Source organism: Mchenga conophoros, linkage group LG7 (assembly GCF_057382185.1).
Source record: "Mchenga conophoros isolate Kocher_MC1m ecotype Shallow Benthic linkage group LG7, M_conophoros_male_GT1.1, whole genome shotgun sequence".
NCBI classification, from domain to species: Eukaryota; Metazoa; Chordata; class Actinopteri; order Cichliformes; family Cichlidae; genus Mchenga; species Mchenga conophoros.
Genome location: NC_140532.1, coordinates 61516257 through 61530697, shown reverse-complemented (window position 1 = coordinate 61530697; position 14441 = coordinate 61516257). Strand labels below are relative to the sequence as shown.

The window sequence follows — 14441 nt, the reverse complement described above, 5'->3', positions numbered from 1 at the left end:
TAAAAGGAAATAATGCCCAGACAGTGAGCTGCCTTGGTTGAAGGTCACACTGAAGGTCTCTAAAACTTAGCTTCATCAAGCAATGAATATTTTTTACATTTTATACTTTAAACTAGTTAATCCATAAGCAGGGGCAGATCTAGAGGGGTGGCATGGGGTGGCATGTGCCACCCTAAAATGATCTCTTGCCACCCCTAGTGCTACCCTAGTTTTGCACATGACAATAACAATAATAATAATAATAATAATGGATACTTTATTGATCCCCATGGGGAAATTACTTGTTTTTCTCTGCATTTGACCCATTCACTCAGTGAAGCAGTGGGCAGCCCACTAAGCAGGCGCCCGGGGAGCAGTGTGTAGGGACGGTACCTTGCTCAGGGGTTGTTGTTTATTATAATAAGATAGCATTAACACTTTGAGGGTAGCTACAGTTAACACTGAATATAAATTCTAAAACTGAATATATTACATAGTGCCCCCCCACTCACCATTAACAAATGGGTTTTGTTTTTTTTTTAGAAGCAAGTGATACCTATGACTGTGCCAGAGCACCTTTTGAACAACACCATGGGAATTTCACATTCCACACAAGTGGTTGGTTGTTTGGAAATGGAAAGAAGGTGAATGTTATTAACACTCTGGGGTCAAAGGACACGACACACCTGACATTACATGACTGATTTAAGCTGACATAGCAACAAGCTGCAGCCACCCTGAATCTCTATTTCAGCTTGTTTTGAAGGTTCAGACTCCAAAGTGAACACCAGTTTTAAATTTTAATGGCAAGCCACTAAACCCAGATTTACAATTTTTATATTATATTATATATATATATATATATATACACACACACACACACACATACACAAGCAATGCTTTTTTTCTGAATACTATCATCACGTTTGTGCAGGAAGAAATGCTAGAGAAAGCATTTTCTAAGGACAGCCCGAAAACTGTAAAGAAAGAAAAGAAGCCACCTCTCTCCTATTGGTGAAAAAAAATGTACTATGTCGACCAATAGAAAAATAGCAACAGGTGGGATTTCTTTGTTTAGGAAGAGGGGCAAGTTTTAGGAGTGAGCGAGAGAGAGAAAGCGAGTTTTGAGATGTGAGAGATTTGTGGTTTAGCGTGGAGTGTGTAGTTAGTGTGTTGTGTGGTCGTTGTTTTGTTTTGTGTCAGTGAGGGTACTAATGAATGTCACAAAAGCAGATTGCAATGAAAACACCGTCTTGAGGTGGAAAACCGGAGGAGTGATACACCTGTTGTCAGGCCTGCATATGTGTTTAAAAAAAAAAAGGGGGGGGGGGCTTTGATTTGCCACCCCATTTGATTTCCATGCCACCCTAAGAAATTTCTCTAGATACGCCCCTGTCCATAAGAAGTTTCCTGCTTCTGCGTCTGTCATGATTCTTTCTTCTCACTGTTATGCCTTTCCGGTTTTGACTCTGCGGCTTTCTGTGTCTCTTGTATATTTTTCTCTTTGTGGTTATTTGAATATGAATATACAGGCCACCTGAACCCAGGTGGTGCAGGTCATCTTCATGTGAGGTTCTGAGAAAAAACAAACAAACCCCAAAACATGAAATAGTTTCATCAATAAATACTGGTTTTGTAATTTTTCTTTTCTTCGTGTGACTACCAACAGTGGTTCTATGCTACATTAAAAGATTTAAAGGGCTCACAAAATTTAAATGATCAGCCTTTTAGAAACCATGGTGACACCATGTGATGTTTAAGTGTGGAGATAAGAGAGGACAAAAGGGGATCATGAAAGCTCAATGGGTAACAGAGAAAAGAAATCAAGAGGGGATCAAGGGAGAAAAAGTGATAAGGAAAACACAAATGTGGGCCAGCTGGTCACACTAGTGCTTTAAGAGTCTCCACATTTCTGTGCTACATCTTGATGAATAGAAACATATATTAGCTTAGCAAGAAAGTGGGAGTGACGGGAGGGTGGGGGCATACAACCTCTGCCATTAATGAGCGTGTTATATCTAACTGGTTAACTTTGGCAAAGCCATAGGCGTATGAACTCCTTATAAAGTACTTTAGCAGCATTCCCACCTGGAAACTTTATTTACAAGGATAATGTCCAAAACCTTTGTTCTGCATTTCCACTGAAGACTACAGCTTTGTAGATAAGGCACATTAGGCAGCCGATACATCAAAAACTGAAAGCTGTTTTATAATGTGATTTCTCTATGTAGCAATATCAAACTTATCTGGTGCATATCCCAAAACGTTGATTCTGTTCATCAGGAGATAGTTTTTTCAGTGGGAGAAATGTTCATCCAAGTGACTTCTTCAGCCTCAGCTGAAAGCAGGTTTCCCCAATCTTATATTTGCACAATGACTGAAACTAGCACCACTGAATGAACAATGGGCTGGCAGGTCAGTTCCTTGATTATTAATATGCAAATTCTCATGACCATTGAGAGTTATGTGTGTGTGTGTGTGTGTACGTACACAGGTGAAACTCAAAAATTTAGAATATCGTGCAAAAGTTCATTTATTTCAATAATTCAACTTAAAAGTTCAAACTAAAATATGATATAGACTCATTCCTTTATTTTTTTATTTTGATGATTATGGCTTACAGCTTATGAAAACCCCAATTTCAAAATCTCAGAAAATTAGAACATTTTATGAAATGAATAAAACAAGGATTTTAAATAGAGAACTGTTGGACCTCTAAAAAGCATGATCATACATATGTACGCAGTACTTGGTTTGGACCCCTTTTTGCATGAATTACTGCCTCAACGCAGCATGGCATGGATGCTATCAGCCTTTGGAAGACTAGGTTGCTTAATTAGCAGCCTTCAGCTCTTCTGCATTGTTCGGCCTCATGTCTCTCATCTTTTTGTTGGCAATGCCTCATAAATTCTCTCTGAGGTTCAGGTCAGGCAAGTTTGCTGGCCAACCAAGCACAGTAGTCCCAGTGTCATTGAACCAGGTTTTGGGTACTTTTGGCAGTGTGAGCAGGTGCCAAGTCCTGCTGGAAAATGAAGTCAGGATTTCCATAAAGCTTGTCTGCGGAAGGAAGCATGAAGTGCTCCAAAATGTCCTGGTAGATGGCTGCGCTTACTCTGGACTTAATAAAGCATAGTAGACCGTCACCGGCAGATGACATGGCTCCCCAAATCAACACAGACTGTGGAAACTTTACGCTGGACTTCAAGCATCTTGGATTGTATGCCTCTCCACTCTTCCTCCAGACTCTGGGAACTTGGTTTCCATATGAGATGCGAAATTTGCTCTCATCAGAAAAGAGGACTTTAGACCAGCAACAGACCAGTTCTTTTTTTCCTTTAGCCAAGGTAAGATGCTTCTGATGTTTGTTGTTCAGGTGCGGCTTGACAAGAGGAATACGACATTTGAAGCCCATGTTCAGGATCCGTCTGTGTGCCGTGGCTCTTAATGTACTAACTCAGTCCACTCATTGTGAAGGTCCCACACACTTTTGAATGTCCTTTTCCTGACAATCCTCTGAAGGCTGTGGTCATCCCTGCTGCTTGTGCACCTTTCCCTTCCACGTAACTTTCTATTAATGTGCTTTGATAGAGCACTTTGGGAACATCCAACCTCTTCTAAGAGACCATTTAAAAGCCCACTATGCAGGTGTTTTGGATTAATTAGCTAATTAGACTGTGACGCTTTAAATGGTAAATGGCCTGCATTTGTATAGCGCTTTTCTAGTCCCTAAGGACCCCAAAGCGCTTCACACTACATTCAGTCATCCACCCATTCACACACTGGTGATAGTAAGCTACATTGTAGCCACAGCTGCCCTGGGGCGCACTGACAGAGGCGAGGCTGCCGGACACTGGCGCCACCGGGCCCTCTGACCACCACCAGTAGGCGAACATGGGGTTAGTATCTTGCCCAAGGATATTTGGCATGCAGCCAGGAGGCAGCCTGGGATCGAACCACCGACCTTCTGATTAGTGGCTGACCTGCTCTGCTCTGCCACCTGAGCTACAGCCACCCCATATTTTTTAAACCTAAAATATCGAGAAAATATATATATATGAATTAGACTGTTTTCAAACGACAAAGAATGTATTAAATCTGTGTTGATCCCAGTATAAATCAAAATGAAAACACTTGTGAGACCCTCACAGTGCCATGGCTTGTAGTGATTATCTGTGATGGCTTGGAGCGATATTTGATCGTTTACAGAACCAGTCCATGTGTAAAAGGGAGGAAGGATTTCACTGTAACTTTCTTTTAGTTTCCTTTCATGGGAAAACAGTCCTCTGTGTACACAAACAATTATATCCCAACCACATGTTCAAAGATCAGGAGAGGGAGATGGGGTAGTAAACTGAAAACCTCTCTTTATTTTCAGAGGAACTGAGAAATCCTTCTTTCATCAAACAAAGAGTTTTGGGTTAGAAATATGTGTATTAGTGAAGTAAAGAAGAGAATATGGGAATTGGTTAGTTTATTGTAGGAATACATATTTACTGCAAAGAGCAGAACAGCTGCTAGCCTGCAGTACTGTGAAAAACTCACTTCTTCACAGTTTGTATCCAAGGAGTCAGACTTTCTTGTATTTTTGTGCTCAAGTGCTCTTGAGCAACAGTTCTCCAGCTTCCTGTAGGTCTTTAAAATTGTTCCTTTTGGCATTGCCTGCTTTATCACACATTTTCAGTCCTTGTACCTGACCAATTTGACATAAATGGGTTCTTTGTTAAGCCACTGATCTCTAATCTATATATCATTCAAGTATAAATATTTTGTTAAATACAAACTTGACTGCTTTTATACACCTGCTTGGTGCTGCTGGAGTCACAGTGAGGTTAAGTGACACAAAAAGGAATTTCCCAAAATGCTGAGCACTTTTTTACATTGCCAGCCATGCTTCTGTTTATGTGGCTCTCTTACTATGTTAACTTTTCCTCATCCTGGTCTCCATCTTCTCTGTGGAGGTAACAGTGGTTAATAGCCACTACCAGGAGAAGGGCCTCTTTTCTGCTGTGTGTGCCAGCTCAGAGGGGGGCAGTTTTAGCAGCCACTGCAGTGATCAAACATCCAGCAGCTACAACTGTACATTAGCTCACTGCTGCTTCTTGTTAGAGAAGGCAGAGCTGGTAATGGGCAGCAGTACCAAATCCTGACAGCAGCTTTAAATGGATGGCAACACTTATCTGCATGTGTTTTACAGTCACTGGCACTCTGAGAAACCTGGACACAGTATATTTACTCTGTTGGTAGGGACTGCTACAGAAACAATGTCAGATTGAGACATGCTTTTAAGAATATTTTCTAAACAGACACCTCCAAAAGAAGCTGGCAAATGGACGAAATGGGAACAAGAGCAATGGTATTGAGAGGTTTTGGATGTGCAGCAATGGGGCTTTCAGAGCAGTGTGATGGTCTGACTGAGCTTGAAAAGAGGGGCTATAGAAACAACAGCGAGGAGAATAGAAGAGAGTTGCACAATTGTTTCTTTGGCTCCTCACGTCACATGCTAGACCTCCTTTGACAATCCCCCACCCCCATCCTAGCAGCCGCACTCCAAACTGTCTTCAAACCAGACAATAACGGCATTCACTGATATCCAAGATATTAAAAGGGTTGATTATGAAAAAAAATATTATCCACTTATGTAAAAATAAAGCACGTTCTTTTAAAAGTGAACACACATATCTGAATCCTAATCCAAAATTTGTGTTACAAACATTTATCCAAATCTGCACATTGCATAGACTGTATATAAAAGAAGGATGTGGCTTCCGTGCAAAAAAGTGCCTTAAAAATTAAAAGCAAGGCAGTAGGGGCCTCCTTTAGTTGTCTCTACACACTGGGCTTAATAACACAGAATAAAGATGATTCCCTACAGTGAATGTTTGATATTTTTTATTAAAGTAACTACCAAGGGGTAAGATCAGGGGTAGATCTAGAGAAATTTTCTTAGGGTGAGAAGGAAAACAAATGGGGTGGCAAAATCAAAGCCTTATTTTTCTAAACACATATGCAGGTGGTTACATATGGTTAAAATGATTCAAATGCAGTAAGTATACACATTTTTCCATAAATATAGTCTATAACTTAATTATTTTCTGTAGCCCACATAATTAAACATTTTAGTTACATAATACGTGCAAATTTTGATTTTATGTACTGTATAGCCTGTATAATAAATAAATAAATATGTAGCTCAACTAGCTAACTTGAGTTTCACACCGTTTTTTGTTAGAAAAAAATCAAATTGTTCCACAAAACGTCAGAAATTTGCACTGTCATGAACAAAGTTTTTGATTTGTTGAGTTAACCCTCTGAGGTCCAAAATATAACTGGCTATTTTTGACTCCTTTTGATTTTACATTTGTATTTCACCTTTAAATTGCTTCATTTTATTTGTTTGCCTAGCTTGGTATCATTCTTTTCAGCACAACTTCACGTGTCTAAATTTACAGTTATTTTTTCATTGACATACTGTATTATCACAACTCATCTGAAATCACACAAAAGACAATAAAATCCTAGTAGTAGTTTTTTTTTTACTGTAAAAACCACAGACATGTTTAGTAAATTATTTTTATAACTTGAAATGCAAATATAAATTGTTCATTTTGGAAACCTTATGCACACATTTTGTAAACATATCCAAATATTTATCTAAAAATGCAACCAATACACCTGCTGTCTTTTGTACAACAATTTAAAAATACTACTCTAACTGAACTGAGAGAACAATCAGGTGTCACAATAAGTCATTAGGGCCCTCACTGACACAAAACAAAACAACGACTACACAACAGACTAACTACACAAGACAACGCAACACACTAACTACACACTCCACGCTCAACGTCACAAATCTCCCAAATCTAATCGCTATTGATATCTCTCTCTCTCTGTCTTACTCACTCGCTCGCTCTGTCTCTCCGCCGTCACTCCCAAAACGTGCCCCTCTTCCTAAACAACCAAATCCCACGTGTTGACTTTTTTTTAATTGGTCGACATGGTACATTTTTCCACCAATAGGAAAGAGGTGGCTATTTTTTTTTTCTTTACTGTTTTTGCGCTGTCATTAGTAAATGCTTTTTAAAAAACGTGACAATAGTATTTAGAAAAAAGCATTGCTTATGTATGCTTTCTAATCATAAAACTCTGGATTTAGTGGCCTGTCATTAAAATTTAAACACCGGTGTATACTTTGAAGTCAGAACTTTAAACACTGGCTGAGACTCTGCGCGGCTGCAGCTTGATGTCAGCTTATATCAGTCATGTGATCTGGAGGTGTGGCATGTCCGTGGACCCCAGAGGGTTAGTAACACTCACCTTCATTCCATTTCCAGAGTGTAACATCCAACCACCTGTGTGAAATCTGAAATTCCCATGGTGTTGTTCAAAATGTGCTCTGGCACAATCATAGGCATCACATGCTACTGAAAACAAAAAGCCATTCTGCGCTATGGGCTGAACCACTTGTTAATTGTGCAGGGGGTGGACACTATGCAATATATTCAGTTTTAGAATTTATGTTCACTGTTAACTGTAACTACGCTCAAAGTGTTAATGCTATCTTATTTTAATAAACAACACTGTCATATGCAAAACTAGGGTGCACTTGGTGTGGAAAGAGATCATTTTAGGGTGGCACATACCACCCCATGCCACCCTTCTGGATCCACCCCTGAAGAGAAGGGATGATGGATGTGAAGGAAAGGAAAATATGACACAGCAGAAAGGACTGGGAAATTAAAAACAGATCAAGCTCTTTGTGTTTTGATTTTAGTTCCTCAGCAATAGAGGGAGATGTGTGAATTATGACAATCAAGTTGATTGATATAGAATGTGTTATTTCAGGTGGAGCTGTCCCTCCCTGTCACATCTGAACACATTTTAACAGACCTAGATGATGTGTTTGAAACTATAAAGGCAGCGATGTTAAGTTGGAGGAGCTACTCTGAATACAAAACGAAGTACAGCAGCATAACCAGCAGCGATCTTGATGTGAATGAGGCAGCGCAGAGACACTCATACCTTTTTCTCTGAGATGTCTCTGGGTTTGGTCGCTTTACTGCAGCCTCTGGGGCCCTGAGGTGACGAAAGCGCCGTTTGCGAGACGGGGCCACATCTGTGAGGTCACTCAGGCTTTCATCCAGTGGTCCCAGAGTCGGTGATTCTGAGAAGAGCATGGAGTCAGGAGAGTGAAAAACAGTAGTCAAACAAAATGAGAGCAATCTTACTATACTGATGATAATCTTTGTACAGTATGGACACCATCTCCTCATTAACCAGTGGGCCAGTCTAAACAAAACATTGTCACACATACAGCAACTATTTACATCTATGTGTTTTTAAAAAAAAGATTCATTATAAACCCCAGTTCTTTGGATTTTTGTATATATTATGTTCATTTAATTGCCCCCCCTGCAAAAGCAATGATGCAGTCTCTATTTGTGTTTGTTTTCACTGTGTCACGTTCAGTGGATGTCATCTGTAAGTTAATGGTTTGAGTCACAACTAAATACAGGATGAAGGATTGGAAGAAGTGCAGAACAGGCGGTTTTTGCTACTAGTCCCATTGGATTAGCCCACTGAAAGAATCTAACACACATATTTCCCAACCTTAAATGGGATCACCAACTAATCCAATGTTTAAGTAACACATTTTGAACCTTAGCAGCACTTTCTACACTACACAAAACAGACCCATGCAGACACACAGCAACACTACAGTATTCCACGAATTCACTTTACCCCTTCACGCCCCCCTTCCCTACTAGCCATCTGAGTCATTGTCGTGGCAACAGAAAAAACACAAATGGTGCAAGTTTTGCCTGGTGATGGGAAGGGAAAGCCCAACAAGGAAAACAGCATCCAAAAATTGTTGACGTATAAAAAAGAAATCTAATCTGGAAGTAAACCATTTCAAAGTGGAAAAATCATGAAAGGCAAAAGTCCCCTAAAAATCTCTTGCAGTGTCTTTATTGCTAACTTATGTTCACTACTTACACTTACATACTTGGCACACTAATTACATCCATGCCATCTGGGAGTAAAAATCTAGTGGCTGATGAAGGGTAATGTCAATGGTAGAAGCTGCTTATGTAATACTATAGTTACTTAAAAAAAAACTTAACTTCACCTTAATTTACTTCATCAAAACTTTTAAAGGAGCTCAAATGATTTGGACCAGAAGGTTTGGCTATGTACAGAAGCAGTGAAATGAATGAGACTTCAACAAAGGTTTGAAAGTCGAAAGGGTGTGGGAAAAAAACCCGAAAAAAACAAAAACAAAAACCTGACCTGTCAGTGACATAGGACACACCAAGTTTTCAAATAATTACACTTCAATATTTGGTAGCACATAAAAGTACTGCTTGTAACATTAATCTTGTTTACAATAGAAAATAAAATAGTGATGTAAAAATCTTCACATTGGTTTTAAATGCTTCTTCAGTGTTAATCTCAATAGTTTAAATGTTTACAATTTAAAAAAACATTCTGAATAAAAATGTTTTTCAGCAAAATAAAGTACAAAACATTGTAAACTATTTCTTCAGTAAAGGTTAGACATGTTTTACTTACAGTGAACTCATAAAAAGTGCAAATAAACCATGGAAAGATAAAATATTTCACTCAAGATGAGACCACAGTAGCATGAAATGGCACCACCTCTAAGCCCTGACTTTCTACAAAAAAACATTCACGGAGAGAAGCAAAACTGGATAATAGCTTTGAACTTAACGCATCACATCATTAGAGTAGTTTGGACGCGGAAGCAGGGTTCATATGTCATCACTTAAAGACCGGATATCCCACCTGCTGTGAATGTTTTAAAGCAGTGCAGTTGTTATTATTATTACTTGTCACATCCCGTTTATGACAGTTAAAAAAATTACATTCATAAAAGAAGTAAAATTGTCTTGTGTAAACTAGAGATGGCACGATACCACTTTTTTATGTCCGATACCGATATCATAAATTTGGATATTGGCCGATACCGATATGAATCCGATATAGTGTTTCTTAATCAATAAAACTGTTTTTTTTGGGGGGGGTTTTTAATATCTTGCTGCATTTTGTATAAGTTCAAACTCAAATTACAAACAAAACAAAACACTAAAGCTATTCTGTTATACCTGTATGCAAAAACTATACTGCACCGAAAATATTTCATAGTTCAGCAATACTGATCAATCTAATGAACTTAAACCTTCTCCATCCTCCCTATTCTGGTATTTTAAAGAGTAAGCAACCTAACTAATAGGGTTGCAAACTCCCAGCAAAAAAAAAGGAACCACCCCCCACCCTCCACCTCATGACGCTTAATCGACGTAATCAACTTTAATTTGATGCAGTGTGAAAAAAAATGCAAAGAAATCAATTCTTTTTCAAGAATAATTAAATAGATTCAACATCTTTCTTCAACAGAATTGCAGACTGCACAGATGGTACCTTCCCAAAGGAAAAAGTAGTAAAGCTTACTAGGGTATATTAGACTTAATAGTTACTATATACAGTAATGGACTTCTATACGTTTTACATAAGATTAAAACTTTGGGTGTAAGATTCAGATAATTATTTATTAAAAGCTAGATATTTTAAATGAGAATAAGAAAGAAAAGTATGTCTTTGTGCCCCCTTTTCCCTGTTAGCCCCACTGGCTAAATTTTGCTAGATCCGGCCCTGCACAGTTACCAGCCGTCAGCTACGTAGAAAAGGATCCTGGTGTACAAAGTAATATTAAATAAATTCTAACAACAGCTTATCAAGCTTAAACGTGCTGCTGTTGTTCAGCCGCTGGTTTCCTCTTTCTGGCGTGAAGTGGGCCAAAAACAAGCAAGAGAGACAGACTTGCGACAGAAAAGCCGATCAGCTGATCATTGATCAGTTTCACGATTGAAGTAGCAGCAGGAGAGGGAGGGGAGAGAAGAGGCAGTCGCTCCATATATCGGTTGTTCAGCTTAACGCGGGAATGCTTTAGAAACATTCAGAGATGAACTTACACACTTGCTTTACTTCTCTCTGCGATCACTTTCTCAGAGATGAAATGCCAATTTGGTAGCGAGGCTCCAAATGCTCAACCAGACCACGACAGGTCTCGCACGCCACAGCCGCTCTATCAGGTGATGCATACTGCTCCGACGTGCTACAGTTATGAGCCGAGTTATGCCATGTCGCAAGTTTTGTGAGGTGCTTTTTTGATATTTAATGGATCGGATTGCATTTTTTATTTCTCTCTGATATCCAATCCAGTAATTTAGGTCAGTATCGGACCGATACCGATACGTAATACCGGATCGGTCCATCTCTAGTGTAAACTGTATATGGTGTTAAATAGGCCTATACTATTGTACTTTAATGTTGTTCATAAAGGTGGTACTTTAAGAGCCATATATTTTATGAGGTGGTACTCATTGTGAAAAGTTTGAGAACCAATGTACTAGAGGTTTTACATATTCTTTCCAATGCAACTTTTCATTGTCACTCAAAGTACCAAGCATTTGGAGGAGCGTCCTATAGAACCTCTCAACGGCATTGGCTCTGGGATGATACAGTGTTGTACGTATCTTTTTCATGCCATCAATCTTGCATAGTTTGCTTATTGTGTTCAATTCAAAATCGGGGCCCTGATCGCTTAAGTCTGTCTGGGACAACGTTATGAACAATAAACTTTTCCCAGAAGACTTTTGCAACAGTGCATGCTCATTGATTGGGTGTAGGGACAGCCATTGCGAACTTAGTGAAGTCATCGATCATAACTAATACATCTTTTGTGTTAGACTGCTCTGACTCAATAGATAGATAAACTATAAAGAGTAACTCAAGGGGACTACCTGTCTGAATGTTCATGAGAGGGGCTGCCCTCTCACGTCTACACTTCCGGCAGACATCACACTCACACACACTGATCAAGTCCTCTGCTAGCAAATGCTATGGCCCTCAACTGTCCATCCTGAAGTTGGTAAAGAGCTGCATCAAGGTCAATGGTACTAGCGTCCGTGCGGAGGATATATGGGAGTTTGGGGCCTGCAAAACCCAACACTGGGGCTGAGGTAAACGTTCAAACAGATCATTTGTGAGTCCATCTCTGGCCAAATGGCTCTTTTAGTATACAGACCTTTATTGCTTTGTGGATCTTTTCTTCCCCTTTTTTATTGGTAGGTAACCGGCGGTTAGCTAATTTAATGGCCTTAAAATGTTAGAGTAGTCCTGGATGAATCCCCGCTAATACCCAGCAAAGCCCAAAAAAGATCCTTAGCTCCTTAAAGTTGGTGGAGATGGGCCAAGTTGTGAGGGCTTTGATTTTCTCTGTATCTGTTTCGACTCCATACTCTAATGCTATATGGCTGAGGTACTTAACTGAGATATTTAAATATCTCAGCTGGGTGCTAATTTCAAGCCAAACTTTTTCAATTTCAACAGGACTCTCTTCAGACACTGCTCATGCTCTTCGAGGGATAACAAGAAAATAATGAGATCATCAATAAAGACGAGGACCTCCTTACGATTCATCAGACCCATACACCGCTCCATGAGCCTTTGAAATGCTTATTAAATTCCCAGAACCCAAAGGGATACATTAGGGCAATTTTCTGCTTGTCTGACTCCAACATTTCAATCCGATAGTATCCGAACTTGAGATCCAAGACTGAGAACCATTTTGACCCTGCCAGAGCTGAAAATGCTTCCTCTAGATTGGGAAGTGTGTATGCATCTTTATGGTTTAGAGGTTTAGCCTCCTTTAATTGATGCACAAACTACCAGACCCGTCCTCTTTCCTGACAACTACAATTGGGGCGGCAAAAGGAGATTCAGATTCTCGTATCACTCCGATGTCGAGTAGTTCTTGTGGTGCACTTTTTCTGTCTGTCCAAAATCTAACTCATGCTGTGAAAACAGTTCTGGCACTGAATTAAGCATATTTGTGACACAATCTTTCCATTCAGCAGACAAGTTACTTCCAAAGTCAAAACTGATCTTTTTAGACTGAGTACGATCTTCTGACTGGTCTGAGGGTTTTGGCACCTTCTCTATTTGTTCTGTATGTAGGACTCAGGTTAAGGCATTAATGTTGGCTAGCACACAGCCTGAAGGGACAACAACGTTGTGATTGGTTTCATTTTTAATATGATTGGCAGTTAACAGGGCTTCTTAGCTGGCAGGTTAACAACACCAGTAGACCACTGGGGAAGGGAAAGGCTGATGACTGTTCAATAATGGCTCACCTCTCATTAATGGAGTCGGGGATATACACTGAGGCTTCCGGAACTGCTGTCTGCCCTGCTTCCACCACACATTTAAAGGTGTTTATTGAAGTCATTACATGGACGCACACTACTCTGCATTGCATAACTGCTAACTGAGGTCATGGTTAGTTTCTGAGTAGGAAAACAAAGTCTCTTGATAGTCCAAACACACTTAGCTCCCACAACAACAGCTCCCAATGATGTATTTTAAGCCATAGCTGACAAGTCAAAGTGTGGAAATGCCCAACGTTTGCTGGTTTGCCAACTTTAGAGCAATAAATGTGAAGGTAGTGGTGTTTCAGACCTGCTCTCAGTGACATGTCACACTCATCTTAGCAGGTGTTTTCCATCAGCTAGCAAAGTTAAAAAAAAAACAAAAAAAAACGGTAAAAGCACTTCTCCGCCAAACTCCAAAGCACAAAAATATGTAAGTAAGACTCAGATTAAAATGGACATGGCTTCATGATTTTTTTTATATTTAATAATATATGTGCAAGATCTAAAAGTAGACAAACTGAAACCAGTAAAAGAAATGAAATTTCCTGAGAATACATATGAGTGAGGAGAAAAAGTATGCAAACCTGTAGGATTACCAGCAAATTTATAGCAGAAATTAGAGTCAGGCCTTTTAATCAATGGGATGATCCAGTACAGGTGAGCACCTTGTTTTTATTCAACGAAATGACTTGAAGATCGGCATTACCCTCTACGTGAGTCAGGGAGGTCACGAAGGAAGACAAGGTAACTCTGAAGGCCCTGAGGTTCTCTGGTGTTTAGGGCAGGGCTAGAAGGAGAAAGCACTGCTCTCCAAAAAGAACGCTGCTACTCATCTACAGTTTACTAAAGATGACATAGATGAGCCACGAGACAATGTTCTGGATGGATGTGGCCAAAACAGCATGTTTACTTTAAATAAGTGTTCAGTTTGGAGAAAAGACAATAACAGAATTTGGCATAATTACATCTGTAAAACATTGTGGTGGTATTATGGTTTTTACCTGTTTAGTTACCACTAAACCAGAAAAGCTTACCATCAATGATATTAAAAGCTAGGAATCTTTCAGTAAATTCGCAAGGAAAATATCGTGACATCTATTTATGAACTAAAACAAGTTGGTCATGACAAAAGGAGCACAAGTACCTCCTCAAAGTAATGGTTTAACAAGAATGTTTGGAGATTAATTTAAGAGATTAATTAAGAGATTAAGATTAAGTTTACTTGGT

At 39.4% G+C, this 14441-nt stretch overlaps 1 protein-coding gene across 1 annotated transcript in view; it reads right to left on the bottom strand.

Annotated features, from left to right (window-relative positions):
• xrcc4 (X-ray repair complementing 4) overlaps positions 1-14441 on the bottom strand; it is an 86212-nt gene that overhangs the window by 1057 nt on the left and 70714 nt on the right. The window contains exon 7 of the mRNA XM_085280605.1: positions 8002-8143. Within this exon, the coding sequence (XP_085136731.1) occupies positions 8002-8143 (142 nt within the window). The remainder of the gene's footprint in view (positions 1-8001; positions 8144-14441) is intronic.